The sequence below is a fragment of the Beta vulgaris genome, chromosome 3 (genome assembly GCF_026745355.1).
Source record: "Beta vulgaris subsp. vulgaris cultivar EL10 chromosome 3, EL10.2, whole genome shotgun sequence".
NCBI lineage: Eukaryota > Viridiplantae > Streptophyta > Magnoliopsida > Caryophyllales > Amaranthaceae > Beta > Beta vulgaris.
Window position 1 is genome coordinate 56044522 of NC_079204.1, and position 20708 is coordinate 56065229.

The 20708-nt window shown below is 35.8% G+C and overlaps 1 protein-coding gene across 1 annotated transcript; it reads right to left on the minus strand.

Annotated features, from left to right (window-relative positions):
* Window positions 1-349: 349 nt before the first annotated feature.
* Window positions 350-19225, minus strand: LOC104889756 (S-adenosyl-L-methionine:benzoic acid/salicylic acid carboxyl methyltransferase 1). Its single transcript, XM_048640055.2, has 4 exons — window positions 18945-19225; window positions 15252-15659; window positions 12617-12871; window positions 350-835 (listed from the first exon to the last, which is right to left on the minus strand). Exons 1-4 carry the CDS (start codon window positions 19029-19031, stop codon window positions 479-481), a joined length of 1107 nt encoding a protein of 368 aa, XP_048496012.1. The 5' UTR covers window positions 19032-19225; the 3' UTR covers window positions 350-478.
* Window positions 19226-20708: the final 1483 nt, after the last annotated feature.

Below are 20708 nucleotides of genomic sequence, written 5' to 3' on the forward strand. Positions count from 1 at the left end.
TCCTCAATCGTAGCCCTTCTTAATTTAAAATATGTATATCAAAGGAAGTTCAAAGTAGCTAAAATAAACTTTCATAAATATATATATATTGAAAGAAAAAAGTTTATGATTGAAGAACAAATTAACATAACTAAAACAGTTTTCAAATCAATTACAAAACCAAAGACATAAAATTTAATTTTACCTAAACTTTGAAATGCAATAACAATATACCAACATCCATTAACAAGTAATAAAAATATCAAGAAAACAACTTCTTCATCAAGTAACTTTTATATTTTGTATTTACACCACATGATATTTTATTAGAACTAATGATGATTGTAAATTACATCCTTCAAAATTACATTTAGATAAAATTTAATAATAATTGCTAAAATAATTCACGCACGTATCGCGTGCGTGCAAAAAAGCTAGTATAATTAATGTGAGAAACCTTTATTGAAACAACTATAACTATTTTCTCGATGAGAATTTATTAACAGTTTTTTGTCAATGAAATCGTAAGATTGACGAACACACTATTCTCTTTGGCCATTGAAACTCTAATGATTTCTTTGAACCTAAGGAACACCTCTTCTATTATGGCTTCTCCGAAATGACTTATGAGTAAGTACTCTACCACAGCTCTCATGCATTTAGCAACGTCATTGTGATCAAGGGGATTGTCGTATGAATTCTTATATTGTTCATTTGGTTTCCAACTGACTTCAGAAATATGAACTTGATCGAGGTTGAATGATCCTTCTTTCTCCACAAGATGATTTAACTCTGCCTCTGACGGAGCGTACATAGGACTATTGAAAGTACTTAACTTATCTTCCTCTATGAAACCCTGCACAATTCATGATTAACCATCCATAATATTTAAGGAATTTTTTTTAGAAACTAATAGAATATTTTTTTTTTCAAAACTACCTGATAAAAAGATGTTATAAGAAACTACTTTTTAAAAACAAAATTGACGTAGTAAGCTACCTTTGACGGAATTATTGTACATGTTTTTGGCATTGTCCTTTTTTTTTTTTTGAGAATAAGGAGCAAGATAAAATACTAAACCAAGTAAACCATACAAACTAAACACACGGCCCCTCCCTGGAATCTGGGAGATCCGCTGCACTACTAGAAACCGTCATAATAGAAGAGTTTTGTTTCTCTTTTAAATAGATATTAATACAAACCGGGGGAGGGTCATTCAAAATACAAAGAGTCTCTAAACCGTCCGTCTTCCCCTTAGCCTCCCTTGCTAAGCTATCCGCCAAGCTATTTGCTCCTCTTCCTTCATGGATTATGCTGACGCCGTGATGTTCTTGGAGCAACTCCCTGCATGGATCAATTAAATAAGATAGATAATTTTTTAAAATCTGAGAGTCCGAGATTGCCTTGTAAGCCTTAAGGCAATCTGTTGATATTATGCATTGGGACCATTTTTTTCTCCTCGCCCATTGAAGGGCCAGCATAATTGCTTTTAGTTCTGCTTCTATAGCACTTGAAGTAGTTGTTTCCAATTGTTGGCCCTCAATCCAAATACCCAGGTGATCACGGCATACCATACCCAAACAAGCAAGGTTAGTATCAGCAAAGAAAGATGCATCAGTGTTTATTTTAAGGTTGTTTGTAGGAGGAGGGATCCAGGCTGCGGTAACATTCGGGTTGGGAGCTTTACCCACCTTATTTTGGTTCTGGGTAAAGAACCATTCGGTGGCGGCCCAGGTGGAGTTTTTAAGGAGGACATCAGAAGTGATGTTTTTCTTTTTAAAAAGCCAGGAATTCCTTCTACACCAAATTGCCCACGAAACAAAGACAAATAAAACATTACACGGAATTAAATTTTTATGAAGAACGTTAGAAGATGAAACCATATTCTTAAACCAGATTTTAAAAGGGGTGCTAAGGTGTAAGTTGACATTAAGCATCCTCCAAATTTCCATCGCATGCGGACAAACTCTCAAGATGTGATTCATATCCTCCGTCAAGTTATGGCAAAAAACACAATTCCCAGGTGCATTTCTAATCCTATGATTAATGTTGCTGCTATTCGGCATTCTATCCCACCAAATTTGCCAAATGAAGAATCTTTGCTTTGGGTGCCCCGGGGATTCCCACACCCAATCCCACTAATCCTTTTTACCAATTAGACTACCTCTAATTTCCATTGAAGCTTTTTTTGAGTCAAACTTAGTTAGATCAGTCCAAGTGGAGAACACCTCATCTTCCTTACATGAAAAAACCACATTTCTTATTCTTTGGATTTGGGTAGCTGGTAAGTCAAAAGAAATGGCCCTAGTAATATCTACAGATTTTAGGATACTAAGCTTAAGCTTACTTTCCGCTAGTGGTAGAGGGCCCTGAACTAGAGACCTAATACTTTCACCATACAACCACCTATCATCCCATAAATTCACGTTTTCACCGTCCCCCACCCTCCATGCAAGGCTTTTGACATACTCATTCCATCCCACCCCCACACTCTTCCAAAGGTGAGAGCCCAACTTAAAACTAGTAGGCTGGTTTTTGTTCTTAATATACTTCTCGTGCAAGATTTGAGCCGCCCAGAAATTGCTATTATCAAGTTTCCAACAAAGCTTGGCAAGGCTAATTTTGTTAATAGTTCTATTCGTCAAGCAACCGAGGCCACCCTCATTTTTCGGGCGACAGATTTTTTCCCACGCAATCCACGTAATTTTTTTTTGTATTACTATTTCCACTCCAAAAAAATTTGTTACAAATGCTATCTAATTTTTTTGTTATGAGAATCGGGAAATCAATAAGTTGCATGAAGTACCTAGGAATTGCTTGAAGGGTAGAGTTTATAAGGATCATTCTCCCCGCTTTTGATAGAGTTTTAGCTTTCCAATTAGAGAGTTTATTGGACATTTTATCAATGATAAAGGAGAGCTTAGATTTCGAGGGTTTTCGGTGACACAAGGGAAACCCAAGATAAGTACCCAGATGCTGGGTGCTCAGGATATTAGTTTCTTGTTCAAATTCATCTTTTGCTAAATTCGACGTGTTTGGGGAGAAATATAACATACTTTTAGACTCATTTGCTTTCTGCCCCGAAATGGCATAAAAATCTTTTAGAATTGTAGTCATGGTCTGGAGGGTTTGCAAGTTTGATTCTCCAAAAAGGATTATATCATCTGCGAATATAAGGTGCGAAATATCCGTAACTCCACCTCTAACTTTAAAAGGAGTCCACAACTTCCTATTACACGCTTCATGAATCTTTCTAGACAGGTACTCAAGGCAAATAATAAAGATGTACGGGGATAGGGGGTCCCCTTGACGAATTCCCCTGGAAGGAAGGAACTTTTCAGTTCTATGACCATTAACTTGAACGGAAATAGAGGAAGAAGAAATACAGCTCATAATAAGCTCGATTGTATTATCCGAAAAATTTAACATTTTTAAGCAATGACTTATGAAAGGCCACTCCAACCTGTCATAAGCCTTTTCAAGGTCAAGCTTGAGGGCAAAAAGGCCTTTCTTCCCTTTCTTTTTTTTCATGGAGTGGAGAATTTCAGTGGCAATAATGTAATTTACTTCAGCACCTCTTCCCGGGATAAAACTGTTCTGGTTCGGAGAAATAGTCTCTTTAAGTAAAGGTCTGATCCTTTGAACAAGGATTTTTGTAACCATTTTGTAGGTGGTATTAACCAGGCTAATTGGGCGGAAGTTATTAATTCTCATAGGATTACTAATTTTCGGCAATAAAGAGATTAAAGTTGCGTTCAGATTTTGCGGCATTTGTCTAGTTTCAAAGATATTCTTTATCATCTTATAGCAATCATTCTTTACAGTTTCCCAAAAATGCTGGAAAAAGATGGCGTGGAACCCATCTTCCCCAGGAGCTTTAACACCTCCAATTGAAAAAACAGCTTCTTTAAGTTCACACATATTTGGAACTTCACAACACTCAAATAATTGGAGAGACACAATCTGGTCAGGGAATGAAGAGTTATTAGAATTAAAGAGGTCCTTATAATACCCCACAATGATAGACTCAATATCTTTTTGCTCCGTAAAACAATTACCTACTTCATCTTTTAACATTAAAATCCTATTTTGTTTCCTACGAATAATGGTGGAAAGATGAAAAAAGTGGGTATTCCTATCCCCTTGTAAAATCCAGTTTGAACGCGACCTTGTTTGCCAAAAACATTCCTCCTGGTCTAATAATGAATTGAGCTCCGAAGAAAGTTTAGATTCAAGGTCGAACAAAAAAGAGTTGAAAGGGTCCAACTGCAGCACATTCCTCCTGGCATTGTCCTTTTATTTTTCACTTTTTCCTCTTCTTTTTCATCAAATTTGTCAAGCTACTTTATTTTCTAAACAATTTCAAAGGATAATGAAGACTTTGGGTGAGAATATTGGAGTATAGGAAGGGAAATAAGCATAGCAAAAGATATTACATGCTTGAAAAGTAGGTCATCGCTGAATGTAGATTTTTGTAACATTTTTGTTTTAAAGGTAATTTTTTAAAATATTATTTATAAAGCAGTTTTTCGAAAAAAAAAAGTGTTAAACTTAGAATAATCTAGAAAAATCTAAGCTATGTAATAACTCTAGAAAAATCTAAGTTGTGTAATTCTAGAAAAGACTAAGGAAAAATCTACTAACTCTAACTAAATAAGTAGCTAGACTAATCTAGAACTATGATTAGAAAGTTGTAGAATGCTAAACCGATAAAGCACTAGTATATATATGTGTGAATGTAAGCAAGCAAGATACAAGAGTCAATAAAAAAGATATCATTCCCACAAAGTTTCTCCTACCATATCATCCAATTATACACCAAACACAATAACCTTTTCATCACAAGTTCACAATACAAATCAATATATTCCGCAAACCAATTTCTAACAGTGGTATCAAGAGCCATTATAACCCAAAGCCTTCAACAACTACACAAAAAATAATCCAACTCCCTTAAAAAAAAAAAAATACCAAACACCACATAAATTAAAATGACTTCCCCAAACACTTCAACCTCAAACACATTTAACTACCCCCAAGTTAATTGGGTACCCACATTTAAGGGAGAAAAATATCAACAATGGTCTATCCAAATGAAATCTATATTTATCTCACAAGATTTGTGGGAGTTAGTACAAAATGGTTATGAACAACCAAATGACTTTACTCAAGAAGCTACTTGGGATGAAGCACGCCGCAAGCAATATAAACAAAATCAGATAAGGGATAATTATGCCCTATCCTTGATTTATCGGGGAGTAGATGAAACTATTCTCCCTACCATCATGGCTGCTACAACGGCCAAGGAGGCTTGGAGTATCCTGGAGACAAAATATAGGGGCTCCGAAAAGGTAATACTCTTCAAACTCCAATCTTTGTGGAGAGACTTTGATAATCTATTAATGGTGGAAAATGAAACAATTTAAGAATTTTTTAGTCGAGTAACAAATATTATAAATCAAATCCGAACTAATGGAGATAAAATTGAAGATGTCCAAGTTGTTCGGAAAATATTAAGAAGTCTCCCCAAAAATTATGATCATATAGTGGCTGCTATAGAGGAGTCTAATAAAGATTTATCTAAATTGAGTTTAACTGAATTAATGGGTCCCTTCTAGCACATGAAGATAGAATGCGTAGATTTATAGAGCAGCCACTAGAACAAGCTTTTCAAGCAAAATTAAAATTCTCTAATAATGGAGAAAATAAAAGTAAAAATGGCTACGGTAAAGGAGGTACTTCATATAACCGTAGCAGGGGGAGAGGAAATTATAAAAATCAAGGAACTCGAGAAAATAACCAATCTAGCTCCTATTGCAATTTATGTAAGAAAAATGGCCATAATACACAAGATTGCCGGTATAAGTGTAAAAGATGCAAAAAGCACACTCATTTTGAAAAAGATTGTTGGTTCCGGCAAAAGGAGGAGGCCAATTTTACGGAAAATAAGGAGCCTAGATCAATTATTTTATACATGTTTAAATGCTCACCAAGAGTCAAATGATATATGGTATATTGATAGTGGTTGTTCAAACCACATGACTGGCAATAAAAATTCATTTGTCAGTCTGGACGAAAACATAAAAACACAAATTACTCTTGGTGATGGAAGCAACCAAGAGGTTGCTGGCAAGGGGACAATAGCCGTTAGAACAAAAAACGGCTCGTCTAAATTTATTTCTGATGTATTTTATGTCCCCGGGCTTGCACAAAATTTATTAAGTGTAGGCCAACTAATTCAAAGAGGCTATACGGTGAAATTTGATGCTAATAAATGCCTCATATTTGATAAGAGAAAAGGCAATTAATTACTACTACTCAAATGGCTCCTAATAAATATTTCCATTAAGAATGCAATTGGAGCATAATGTTGCCCTAAGTTCTATGGTGGATGAGTCCACATTGTGGCATTTGAGATTCGGGCATCTAAATTTTAACAGTTTAAAACTGTTAAAACAAAAAGAAATGGTGATTGGGCTTCCACCTATAACTAATGAAAGAAAAATATGTGAGGGTTGTATATATGGCAAAATGCATAGATTGCCATTCCCTACTTCATCCTGGAGGGCCAGAGCTCCATTAGAGCTTGTTCATGCAGATATATGGGGCCCTACCAGAAATCCGTCTCTTGGCGGAAAAAGATATTTTCAGTTATTTGTCGATGATTTCACTCGCATGATGTGGGTTTATATCATGGAGAAAAAATCAGAAGCATTTTCCCACTTCATGCAATTTAAAGCCCTCACAGAAAAACAAAGTGGGCATTCAATAAAAATTCTAAGAACAGATCATGGGGGAGAATTTACAAGTAAAGAATTCAACAGCTTCTGTAAGGAGCATGGATCAAAAGAGAATTAACTGTCAGACGCACACCTCAACAAAATGGTGTTGCAGAGAGAAGAAATCGGACCATTGCTGAGATGGCCCGAAGCATGATGCAAGGCAAAAACTTGCCCAAATGTTTTTGGGCCGAAGCCGTACATACGGCTATCTACATTCTCAATCGATCTCCCACGAAGGTCGTCATGGGTATGACACCCTATGAAGCTTGGCATAAAAGAAAGCCAAGAGTGGAGCACCTCAAAGTATTCGGGTGCATCGCATATGCCCACATCCCGAAAGAAAATCGGGAAAAACTCGATGGAAAAGGAGAAAAATGTATCTTCATTGGATACAGTGACGAATCTAAAGGATATCGTCTCTATCAACCCGAATCTAAGAGCCTAATAATCTCAAGAGATGTCATATTCGATGAAGGAGCTCAATGGACGTGGATGGAGAATGAATCTCAGCCACGATGAAGGAGATTTTCTTCCACCAACCCAAGAGAGATGAAGGCCCAAATCATCCAGCAACACAATCATCCTCCAGTCCATCATCACCGAGATCTCCAACAACATTCTCGAGATCGGTGAGTCCAACATCAGGATCAAGCTCTCAAAGCTCAGCTCCAGTAGTACGACGTTCACAAAGAGAGCGGCGACCACCAAGCTACTTCCAGTGCAATCAAGCTATCATGGCTCTCTTCGCTAGCGAACCACAAAGCTTTCAAGAAGCATCACGAGAAGAGAAATGGATCGAGGCCATGAATGAAGAAACAAGATGATTAGAAAAACAACACATGGGAGCTTGTTGAGAAACCTGAAGACAAAGAAGTCATCGGTCTCAAATGGGTCTACAAGGTCAAGTATAACGAAGATGGTCCATCCAGAAATACAAGGCTCGTCTCGTCGCAAAAGGTTACTCCCAACAACCAGGGATTGACTTTAACGAGACATATGCTCCGTTGTCCGCATGGAGACTATCAGGTCAGTCCTTGCTCTTGCTGCTCAACTTAAATTACCAGTCTTTCAATTAGATGTCAAGTCGGCATTTCAAACGGTGAGCTCGAAGAAGAAGTATATGTTGAGCAACCGCAAGGATATCTCAGAAGGCAAAGAAGACAAAGTATACCGCCTTCAGTAAAGCCCTTTATGGGCTTAAGCAAGACCCAGGGCCTGGAATAGCAAAATAGATGGCTACCTACTTCAAAATGGGTTTATAAAAAGCCCAAGTGAGCCATACTCTATATCAAGGCCCAAGGATCACAAGATTTTCTTATATTGTGTCTCTATGTAGATGATCTAATCTACACAGGCACTAATCCGAAAATGATTAAAGAATTTAAAAAGACAATGATGTCGGAATATGAAATGACCGACCTTGGAGCCATGAAATATTTCCTTGGCATGCAAGTCAAGCAAGGCCCAGGAAAAATATTTCTCTCACAAGAGAAATATGCAGACGACCTACTTAAAAAGTTCAACATGAGTGAATGTAAGCCATTGGCTACACCAATGGCACTTAATGAAAAGCTATCCAAGAATGATGGCAAAGAGAAGGTCGATGCATCAATATATCGAAGTCTGGTCGGATCCCTCATCTATCTTACACACACGAGGCCCGATATTGCACATGCTATTAGCGTAGTTTCCAGATTCATGAGTGAGCCAAGCAAAGCTCACCTAACAGCAGCAAAGAGGATCTTAAGATACATCAAGGGCACAAAGAGATACGGGATCATGTACAAGACAGAAGAAGATTGCAGGCTTATAGGATACACGGATATCGATTGGGCCGGAAATGTGGATGACAGGAAAAGCACAAGCGGCTATGTGTTCCAGTTAGGAACCAAGGCCATATCATGGTCATCAAAGAAACAGGCAACTGTAGCTCTGTCATCGGCAGAAGCGGAGTACATAGCAGCAGCAAGCTCAACTTGTGAAGCAGTTTGGCTTCGAAGGATATTGTCTGAACTACAACACGTACAAGAAGAACCAACTACTATATTTTGCGACAACATGTCAGCCATAGCGATGACGAAGAATCTGGTCTTCCACAGCAGATCAAAGCACATCGAGATACGACACCACTTCATCCGTGAAATGGTCGAGAAGAAGGAAATCGAGTTACAGTTTTGCAAAACAGGAGAACAGCTCGCAGATATATTCACGAAAGCGATCTCAACAGACTAGTTCATCTAATTCAGGAAACAACTTGGAGTACAAGATTTTTCAGATTAAGGGGAAGTGTTAAACTTAGAATAATCTAGGAAAATCTAAGCTATGTAATAACTCTAGAAAAATCTAAGTTGTGTAATTCTAGAAAAGACTAAGGAAAAATCTACTAACTCTAACTAAATAAGTAGCTAGACTAATCTAGAACTATGATTAGAAAGTTGTAGAATGCTAAACCGACAAAGCACTAGTATAATATGTGTGAATGTAAGCAAGCAAGATACAAGAGTCAATAAAAAAGATATCATTCCCACAAAGTTTCTCCTACCATATCATCCAATTATACACCAAACACAATAACCTTTTCATCACAAGTTCACAATACAAATCAATATATTCCGCAAACCAATTTCTAACAAAAAGTGCCTTAATAATTTATGACAAATTCCTACTAATAATGCCAATATAGAAGTATAATATAATATTTTACTTTCTACTTACTAGTGTGTTTTTTTAAGTATATAGAGAATATAATCTTGAACCTATGACCTTTCACTTTGTAAGTGAAGATCTAACCACCAAATTATGATTTATGTTTGGAACAAAACAATACATTTTTTTTATCTTACTAAATTGTCCAAAGCATCGCACGAATCTAATAGCTACTTGTCAACTTATATCCTGGAAACATGTAAAAGAAATTGTTACTTAATTGTGGGGGTGGCAATTCAGGTCAACCAATTTGTTCAGATTTATTTCCGATCAATTTTATGTTATGTCAAAAATTTACCATAAACTATGATTATCGGGTGAATTCCAATTGAGTTAATTCGGATTATTTGGGTTTTCCTCGATAACCTTGGGTCGGGTTTTGGTCACATTATTCGATCGAGACAAGGGTTGCCAGCTCTACTCAAAGAAATTATAAGTGAAGATATAAGGGGAAAGGGGATCACCTTGTCTGATCCCTCGAGATGGTTTAAATTCTTTGGAGGGAATACCGTTGATGAGAATTGATGTAGAGGTTGTGGAGATACACTCCATACACAGGTTGGTTGTTTTGTCATCAAAACCTAGGGTGATTAGGCTCTTTCTAATGAAGTCCCATTCAAGTCTATCATAAGCTTTTTCGAGGTCAATTTTCATGGCAAACAGGCCTTTTTTTCCTTTTTTCTTTCCCATAGAATGGAGGATTTCAGATGCAATAATGAAATTAACATCCGTGCCCCTTCCAGCTATGAAACTATTCTGATTTGGAGAAATGATTTTTGCCAAGATTGGTCTCATCCTACTAACCAAAATTTTTGTAATGATTTTGTAGTTTGTATTTACTAAGCTAATGGGCCTGAACTGGGTGATTTTTTCAGGGTTATCAATTTTTGGAATTCGGGAGACAATTGTTCTAGGAAAATTCATGAAAGTTGTGAGGAAAAAAATTGGAAAGCCTTCAAAGTAAGAGGGGGAGCCACGGAAATTTCTCACCTAATGTTCGCAGATGACTTAATCCTTTTTGGAGAAGCGACAGATCAAACTTTGAATGCGGTTAACTCAACTCTAAACAATTTCTTCAAAATCTCGGGTCAAAAGATGAACCATGCAAAAAGTAAAATTTTCTTCTCCCCTAATACCCAAAAAGATATATAATTGATGATTTTGCACAAGAGCTAAACGTGCTTGCAGCTAAAGACCTTGGTATCTACCTAGAATTCCCTTTATCTAGCAAAAGACCTGCAAAAAACCACCTCCAAAACATTGTTACAAAATTATCAAAGAAACTTGCGCTTTGGAAAACAAAGTGCTTATCTAAAGCGGGAAGAAGTTTACTCATATCCTCTACTCTCCAAGCTATTCCTAGGTATTTCATGCAGGGAATTTACTTCCCAAGATCCCTTTTGAGGAAAATGGATAGCATCTCTGCAAACTTCCTTTGGGGTAATAGAGGTAATGATAAGGGAATAAATTGGATTTCATGGGAAAAAATTTGTAAGCCAAAAAACTTGGGAGGTTTGGGTTTTAGAACTAGCGAAGAGTTAAATACACTAGGGTTAGTTAAACAATGCTGGAACATGGATAACCAAAAAAATTGGGCGGCAAAATTTATGTATGAGAAATACATTAAGAAAAATGGCGATCCTCTCTCCTTTAAAAAAGGATCCTTCATTTGGAAAAATATTGGAAAAGGGTGGGAAACTTACAAAGAGAGTCTTAGATGGAACCCAGGGACGGGGGAACAAATAAATTTTTGGAATGATAAATGGTTCGGGACCTTCTCACTTCGCTCTTTAGTAATGGGACCTTTGCCCGAGCAGAGGAGGAAAAAATTCTCGCTCAAAATGCCATTAATGGAACCATAAGTTTGAACTCAACCCTCCAAGAACTACCCTTAGACATCCGAAATTCTATCCTTGCGGTGTCACTCCATAACGACCCAGACTTCCTCTATTCTAGCTGGACAAAAGCTAGAAAGTTCGACAACAAATCTGCTGCATTTTTTCTACAAACAAAGCATGCAGCCTTCTCAAACCCAAACTTTCAAGACTGGAACATCATCTGGAATGCTCCAGGTCACCCCAAAATAAAACTCTTTCTCTGGCAAACCTGGTGGGAAAGAAACCCAACAAACGAAAACCTTTGGAAAAGAAATTGCTTAGACTCCCCTGAATGTAGACTTTGCTTTCACCATAAGGAAAACATGATACATATTCTGCGTGATTGCCCGAGAGTTAGCGAGCTTTGGTCTAAAATTAACAAACCTTCTTGGTCTTCAAATCTTGATTTACATGATTGGTTAAAAGAAAATCTTACAAATTTTGAAATTAGATATGGAGCAATTCTGTGGAATGTTCTTTTTGTGTTCTCTTTATGGACTATTTGGAAAAGAAGGAATGAGTGGATTTTTCAAAAAAAGAATGAAAATATTGATACAGTTTTAAAAAACCTAACTTGGTTTGCACAAGAATGGTTCTTTAACCAACCAATTCCAAACTCCAAAAACACCACAAATAAAACCGCCACACCCAAATGGTCTCCTCCACCTAGGGGAGCCCGAAAGATAAATGTTGATGCCTCACATTCGAGCTCATCCTTGGCAACAGGGATCGGGGGGTTATGTAGAGATGAGAATGGAACCTGAATAAAAGGGTTTAGGGAAAAATGTTTCTGCGGGGACTCAAAGGAAGCGGAACTCAAAGCTGTGATCACTGGGCTACAATGGGCAAAAGAGGAAGGATGGAACGAAGTCATAATAGCCTCCGACTGCAAGCAAATTGTTGAAGAAATAAACTCACAGGAAGAAACAAGGGACCATCTAACTCGAATGATAAATCTTTGCAGGATATTCCTTGGGCAACTACAAGGAACCGTCAAGTTTGAACGAAGAGAAGCAAATGCTCCAGCGGATGAAATTGCAAAACGAACTAGACTGGAGAAGAGAGATTTATTTTGTTTTGAATGTATTTTGAACCCCTCCCCGTGTTGTATTAAACTAATCGAGCAAGACATTGCGGTGGAACAGGAAACTAGAAACGGTTATGGGTCACATTGTAGACAATCTCCTCATATGGGGTTTAGAACTTTAACTTAATCAAAAGCTTCATTATTGTCAAAAAAAAAAAGAAATTATAAGTGATAGGAGGGTATACCTCATCAACCATATCATTGAGAGCTGTAGCAAGAATGTCCCAAATGTAACAAGATTCCTTGCTATATGGTTCCCTACTTTTCCTTGCCGCTAATGTCAGCACCATCTTCCCTCCTGCCACTACTTCTTCAGAGCGATACCTAAGAAACTTCCAAAAGTCCCTTTCAAATTGCTCAGTGTAAGCTTTAACCACATGTGGTGGCCTTGTCTTTGCTATGTGAATGTTTCTCTTGTTATCTTCTATTCCTTTTGGTACCTACTCCTCCATGATCATTATCAAACACCAAGTTCTAAGATCAAAAATTTAAATACCAAACAGCTCTTTTTTAATGCTGCAAATTGTAGATTAATCTTTCATTGCCTGATTCCTAGCAAGAAAAATTAGAAAGCATAAAGAGCAATGGAGATATGGTAGATAAGATGAGCAAATGAGAAAGGTAAGATTCAAGGAGAATGATGCGGTATTCCACCCTTAGCATAAAGATTGTTTCCCACTCTTTTCCAGCCAAACAAAGGATAAAAGTAAAAAAAAAAAAAAATACTTTCAACAAAGCACACCTTAACTTTCAATAATTAGTTCCAATTGTGAATTAAGATTTCATCTAGATAAACGTAAAATATTATTTTTTTGTTCGGAAATGACAATAATAAGATAGATCAGTTACTATTATTTTTGGCAATTGTTTTTAAGACGGGATCTCATATAAACTTGTAAAAAAACAAAATAGCCCTCCTTATTGGGCATAATCTCTATAGTTTTAACATGATACTACAACACTAATTTAATTTGTTGGAGAGAATTTAATTTAGGAAAATGATATACATAGCCATTAGGGCTATGTATAAGAAGCTTAAAATAGAAATAAAAATTTAAATCAAGCATTTATTACCTTAAATGATGTGAAATTTAGTCATGAATTCATAAATTGTTTCCATTTTAAGACATGTATTTAATACTTATATGTAGCCCTTAGAGCTACATATAACATTACCCTTTAATTTATATCAAAGCAGTTTGTTAAGGCTTTCTATTACATCCGATGTCCATCCCCAATGAGGGTAATAATTATACCTTTTAATGTACTCTAAGTTTGAGGGAAACTTATACGTGAAATAGAGTGTTGGAACCCAATTGTTATCAATATGATAGGTGATGATTAATTACTTTTGTCTTGTAGTCTTAAAGGTTGTGATAGCTGTTTGTTGCTAGGGTATATTCCCAGCATCATCAAGATATCCTGCTAGGTTTTCCTTACTACTTAAGAGGGAAATTGCACTCTTGTAATTCATGACAAAGTAATGAGAAAAATCTGATTGCAAGAGTAGAAGCTTGATAAAATTAGTATGACTATCTTTACAATTTGTTAAGCCTTTCTATTACACCGGATGTCCATCCCCAATGAGGGCAATAATTTTACCTTTTAATGTACTCTAAATTTGAAATAGAGTGTTGAAACCCAATTGTTACCCATATGGTGTTTCTTTTGTTTCTTAGTGCTTTGCTAAGTTACAAAAGATAGGATGTAATGGGGTGCTTTTGGTTTGGATTATATACTTATCAAAAAGAGAGGTTGTTCCAAAAAGAAAGGTTGTTCCACATTACAGAAAAAAGTGAGAAAAATCAAACTTGTAAGTTAGAGGATTTAGTCAAACTATTATTATCAATTGGTTTTCGTATGAAATCTCTCCTTTATTTTGGATTGCTCAAGCCAAACTTTCCTATTCCAAAATTTAATAATCTTGATCCTTCATAAACAAGCAAAATAAAATTAAAAAGAACACTTCTTGGGGAAATATATTCGACCCAAGACAACACTGCATAAGTGATCCACCATTTAAATATACTAAATGGATCTTTCAACAAATAACCTTGAGTTTTTAACTTATTCATTAAATACCGTTATTTTTTTTAAAAGTTGATCATCTACCCTCGAGTTTTACACAAATACATCTGCATAACCTTGAATCCTGATGATGACTATTTTCTACCAACTCCATTAACATCGGCCCTTAATTAACCCCATTAACCCAGAATCAACGAGAGAAAGAAGGGATTTGGTGAGGGGTTTCAATGGTGGTGTACATGTGTCAAAGGTAACTTCGCTAGTGGTTGATTAAAATTTAGTTCTAATTAATGGTTAATCGTAAGTGGAGTTGATATCCGTTAATCATTAATCATATTTGTGTAAATTACGGAGATGTATGGTAAAATTTAAAATATTAGAGGCATTTGGTCAATGAGTTGGTAATACCAACATATTACTTGTAAGTAATTACCTACCGTTTATACCAACCGACTAGCAGTAGGTGATTACCTACTACCCATTAACGGTCGGTAAATTCTCAAAAGCGGTAGGTAAAATTTTACCGACCGTTTCGCAGTTGGTGATATGCAAATTACCAACCAGCACTATACCAACCGCCATGAAGCGACCGTTCAGCGGTCGGTAAATGTATTACCGTCCGTTTTTCGTGATTTACCGACCGGTTTAGGCGGTCGGTAAAAACACGGATTCTTGTAGTGTCAAAATTTAGGATATTTGGTGAAAAAACTGTTGATCAATAAATGACGAATAATGGCATAATAAGGACAAAAATACAAGTTGTTGGAGGACGATTAGCGATTAATTTATCACCTGTGATAGCCAGTGAAGACCATATGAAGAATGGATAAAATGCATATGATTGAAGGGGAAAAGCCTTTCATGGAAAGAGCCGGGAGCACCATTAGTAAAACAATGCCCAAAATCATCTCCCATTTCTTGTTTAAGCTTATCCCCAAAGCTTCCCAATGACCTAAATATTGTATTGAAATCATTTCCTGGAAGATCATTCAAGTAAATTTGATACTCTTGTGGCCCTTTTCCTAGCTGTCGACGAGCATTTTCAACAGATTCTAGGAGTCCAAACACCGGACTTAAGTTGCTTAGCTCAACAGAGGAACAACCCAAATCTGCTATGCATAAGGTTGTTGGTTGTTCCCTGTAGTAGAACTCCCTTATGGCCTTTTCTCTTATTGGTTTTGTCAATGATAGCACTTCCTTCTGTTTCATCAAGATTTCTGTTCTATATCAGTATAAGCTTGTGAAAATAAATCCATGTACGTGAGCTACTAAGCTACCGTGTAGAGACCTTGAATTTGCCTTATTTAGGTTGCAATACTAGTATACCATCTTTATCTGTCTTTTTTAAGTGTTGACTGAGCCCCATCCTTCTGTATATATTTTATCTTAGGCATAGAGCATAAGTGAAAAAGAATTGAACACAGACATGCATGCTAATTTTTACATTGTTCTTAATCTTTGTATTTAGCCAATTTTAGGAATAGAACTTTTTGTTGGGAAAAACTTAATAAAATATATAGCTATTTTATTGGGATCAACATAATATAAACTTTCTTGTTGAAAAAGACCTATTATAATACTTTCCTTCGTTGCTTAATACCACTTCAACGTTTCGCGGTCAAAAGGTCAACTTTTCGACATTGAATTTCTTCATCTCCCTTTCTCACTAAATGCGACCAACTGATTTTTTCTACCCTAACCCCTTAAAATGGGGATCGAGAGGAAAGGGTTTGGTAGGTTAAGGGATTAGGATAGGAAAAAATATAGGTTGGTCTCGTTTAGTGAGAAAGGGAGGGGAAGAAAAGTCAAAGTCATAAAATTGACTTTCTAACTGGAAACTGTTGAAGTGGTCTTAAGAAACAAAAGAAATTATTATAACAGTTTTTTTCAACAAAACAGTTTTTATTACCTCTTTCCTAACAAAATGGATATTTTTATGTAAAAATTGATTTAATCATTCCTAATTGTGAGCGTCCTTACAAAAATAGTCCCAACTATGATTTTTTATAGTTCCAACTTAACTTTGAAAGGTAGTTCACAGTAGCAATACCAACAAGTTGAAAACTGCTGTAACAAATAAACTTAATTTGCCAAATAAAAGTTATTTTTTCCCATATATTCTTCCTCTTCTTTCCTCCCTCCTTCCTCCACTGCTCCCTCCTTCCCCTTTCCCCACCCCACCCCCTCACACCCCATTATCCCCTTCACCCACCTCTCATAATTGTCACCGGCCACTTCCCCGTCCCCAGTACTCATTTATCTCCCCCATCCACCGAAACCACTCCCGTGCCCCAGCCACCCCCTTCCTTCGCCCCGCAAAACTTCCACCCCCATTCCCTCTACCACCTCCCCCGCCCTGAAACACCTCCCCATCCCACAAAACACCTCCACTACGTACCTTCAAAACCACCTTCAGCAAAAACCAAGAATATACAAAGGTGAGAGTGGCGACAACAGTAGGGGGTTCGTAGAGATGCGAGGTGAGGGGCTATGAAAGGGGTTGCGGGGTGTGTGGGTTGGGGGTAGGGGCTGCATGTGGGCTTGGAGGGTGGGGTAGGATTCGGATGTACAAGTTTAGTGGTGGGGTTGGGACAGGGATGGGGGTTGCAGGTGGTTGTAGTGGGGTATGAATGGTACTGGAGGTGGTAGGAGAATGAGAGGAAGGAGAGAGGAGAGAGAAATATTGAAAGAGGTGGTAGAAGAAACAGGTGAAAGAAAAAATAAAAAAGGAAAATAAAGGTTAATTCGTTTTTTTACCAGTTTAATAAGTCACTAGTCCACTCGTATCACCAGTGTAAAGGGGCGATTAAAGTCGGGATTTAACAATAAAAACCATAGTTGAGATTGTTTTTGTTATGGCACCTATAGTTGGGACTAAGTAAATTCTTTTTTCCTATTTTTATAGGTATTTCCCAACAAAAAATTCTTAGGGATGTGAAATGATTTTATTTAATAAACCTACAATAATTATATTATTATCACCCTCCCAATGTTAAATCTTAAGAGTTTTTTTTTCTTCTCACAAGATATTTAATAAGCTTAAATATATTTATACTGGCTATCTAATAGATTAATCTTTTGTGAATCAAAATTTCTTTTCATTGTAACAAACATTTTATTGTTGATCTAATAGTGTTTTTCTCATATATGAAAATATAATTTTTTTTTTTGACAAAGACATTTATTTGGTTTAAATAATTTTTCTATCTATTTAAACCACTTTTTAATAAAAAATAATAATAATAAATCGAAAAAAATGAACCCAGCTTACTGAAAGTATTTTATTAAAAAAAGTTATAGAAAATGAGAAAATTTTGTTTCAAATGAATAGAACATCATGAGTTTATCTCTATTATATAAGTCTAGGGTGAGCTATTCTGTCCCCTTATGAAAAGTCTTCTTTTGTCCTTAGTTAAATATATAATTAGATATTCAGACTACAAGTATACCCTCTTTTAATTTAAAGATGGGATCAAAATTCCAATAATAAAGTAAATAAAAATTAACAAAGTAACTTAACATAATGAGAAAATTGATTACTCAAAAAAAAATATAAATTTAATTTGACTATAGGACTTTACATCTAAACATTCATCACTATTTCTAAACACTTTATAAATTATATTTGTTTGTATACTAATAATTATAAATCACATTTATTAAATTATATCTAAATAAAATTTACTAAAGAACAAACCGAAATATTCGACATCCCGTGCATAGAAGATTAATAATGGCATATTATAAGTTTTCACATTGAAGGTCAGTGACGAAGAATGTTATGATGCGATTGATAAATCTATCATTAGATTATTAGAAGGAAATTATTAGACACGCGACAGTATTCGAGGACCAAACTAGAAAAAAGAAATCATGAGGTAGGCCATAATATAATGATATCATCCTTAAATTCGGTACATACTTCTAAAATGGTACTGATTGATGTTATTCCAATTCTTTCTATTAATAGTATTATATCCATTTCTTTTTAATATTATATTTTGATATTTTATAATTTTCACTTTGATCATCGTTTGTGATTTATATGTGAATAAATATATAGTCATGTGGGATTTTATTAGATTCACCTTTAAATGTATTTTATTAAAATGTACTATTTATAATCTTACAAATACAAACTAAAGATATATGTTCTCAAAACCTTGCATTGGTATGCGTGAATAGTGTAAGTAAGACAATTAAAAAGAAACCGAGGGAATATTGTTCAAGAAATTTAAGTCGTTTTTTTGTATCTGCTACATTGTGGTTGCGTACTTTTCAATACGTACAATCCTTAATATTCTTATTTTGTTTGAGGCAAAATTATAAAAATTTAATATTATGAATCTACAAATCGAAACGAATCGAACAATAACACATATGATTATATTTTTACTTATAAGAAAATCAAAATAATCGATCAAAATTAGTGATTCATTTCCCCAAACAACGACGTAGCAACTTAAAAAAAAGCAGAGCGAGTACCTGAATGTAGGACGTTTTTGCATAACTGCCTTCATCTGTCCCCTCGTTCATACGAAATACTTGCTTTAGATTTGTTGACATCACCATGCTCTCTCTCCGCTCTACTTTACCTAATTTTACGCGGTTACGCCTCCTTTTTTTGTGCAAGTTAACACTTTCAGGGAAACTTGATGCAATGAGCTAAGCTTGGAAGTGCGTGCACGCACAATAATTTATAATAAGGATTAGATGTAGCAATGTTCCTTTTTAAGAAGGAAAATATTTTGTTTACCCACCGGGTAATCTACCCACCACTAATATAGAATAAAGGGAAGTAAAGATAGTGGGATCCAACTCAAATGATTAATAACTTTATAATACTGCTATTAGTAGTGGGTAAATTACCTACCGAAAAGATGTAGCAATGTCCCTTTTTGAGGAAAATACTTTGTTGACCCACCGGGTAATCTACTCACCACTAATATAGAGTAAAGGGAAGTAAAGATAATGGGATCCAACTCAAATGATTAATAACTTTGTAATGCTCCTATTAATACTGGGTAGATTACCCACCGGGTAGATGTAGCAATTTCCTTTTAAAGATATCATTCAGAACCACACAAACTCAACATGTTGTATCTATACTTATGTACCCATCAATCTGCATGGCACAATTTGGTAACAGACACATCTGCATTTGCAATTGCTGCCACAATAAATGCTTTCAACTACGAAGAAAAAAAAAATTGGGAATGTTAACTCGTTTTCACGTCTGGACTGGTCTCTGAAGTCACTGTTGTGCATTTATTGCCGGGGCCCGGGAGATAATTCTACCAGGGGATTAAAGACAGCCATAGGTGAGGGAAGGATATATAAAGGATAATTATTAGAGCATATGAGGCTTGGGGTTGTTGGGGCTACTTATATGTCATGTTTATACGTGTGATTGATGTCATTTTTCAAGTATAAATTAGTTTTAATTCCGGGCAATACATACGCTCCGAATTATTTACCAACGTGCATTTGTAGTCTTCAAAAATAGAAATATTATCTTGTCTTTAAATGATATAGATACAAATACTAACATGACTATTGTAGTGTAGTTAGTTACTGATCCATTAGCATCTCAAATGAGAGGTCAAGGGTTCGAGTCCTTTTTTTTTCTTTTTTTACAATGATATAGATAAAACGAAATAAAAAGATATTACAACCTATGGCTAATATGCGCACTTTTCCTCGCGTTAGTCGCAAGAATATGGCCTTTTACTACTTTGTTTCTTTCAACATTTACTACTTTAAAAGAATGATACTTATTTATTACCAATAAGATGTCTCTAATGATGGCATAAGAGGAGCTAACAACTTTTGTTTTGTCTCTAATATCCCTGACTAGTTGTCTACAGTCTGTCCATACTTTCAGGCTTTTCAAGTTGAGGTGATCTATTGCTTAGGATGTATAGGACAGCATACGTTTCTGCTTGTATGCTCGAGCTTGCTTCCAGTTTGCTACTACCTGTTTCTTGTGCTACTACCTCAATCAAGTTTTTCATTTCTATCTCATATTTTTGTACTTCATCTTTGATTCTCCACCAAATTAAAGTGATTAAATTGAAAAGAAACGCAAAGAGTACAAGCTTGGGGAAAATAAATAATTACTAAACTCAAATAAGCGTGCTACTAAGCTACCATGTAGAGACCATAATTAAATTCCTCATTTATTACTTTTATTGATTCAAACATTTATTGTTGATCTAATAGTATTTTTCATATATCATATACGCACTT

Bases quoted from the DNA above. Each gene is read 5' to 3' on its own strand.
- LOC104889756 (XM_048640055.2), bottom strand. From the start codon at position 19,031: ATGGTGATGTCAACAAATCTAAAGCAAGTATTTCGTATGAACGAGGGG. The intron at 12,872-15,251 runs GTGATAAATTAA...ATGGAGGAGTAG, and splicing joins GTCTTCACTGGCTATCACAG to GTACCAAAAGGAATAGAAGA. The intron at 836-12,616 runs GTATACCCTCCT...TGAATTGTGCAG, and splicing joins TCAATGATATGGTTGATGAG to GGTTTCATAGAGGAAGATAA.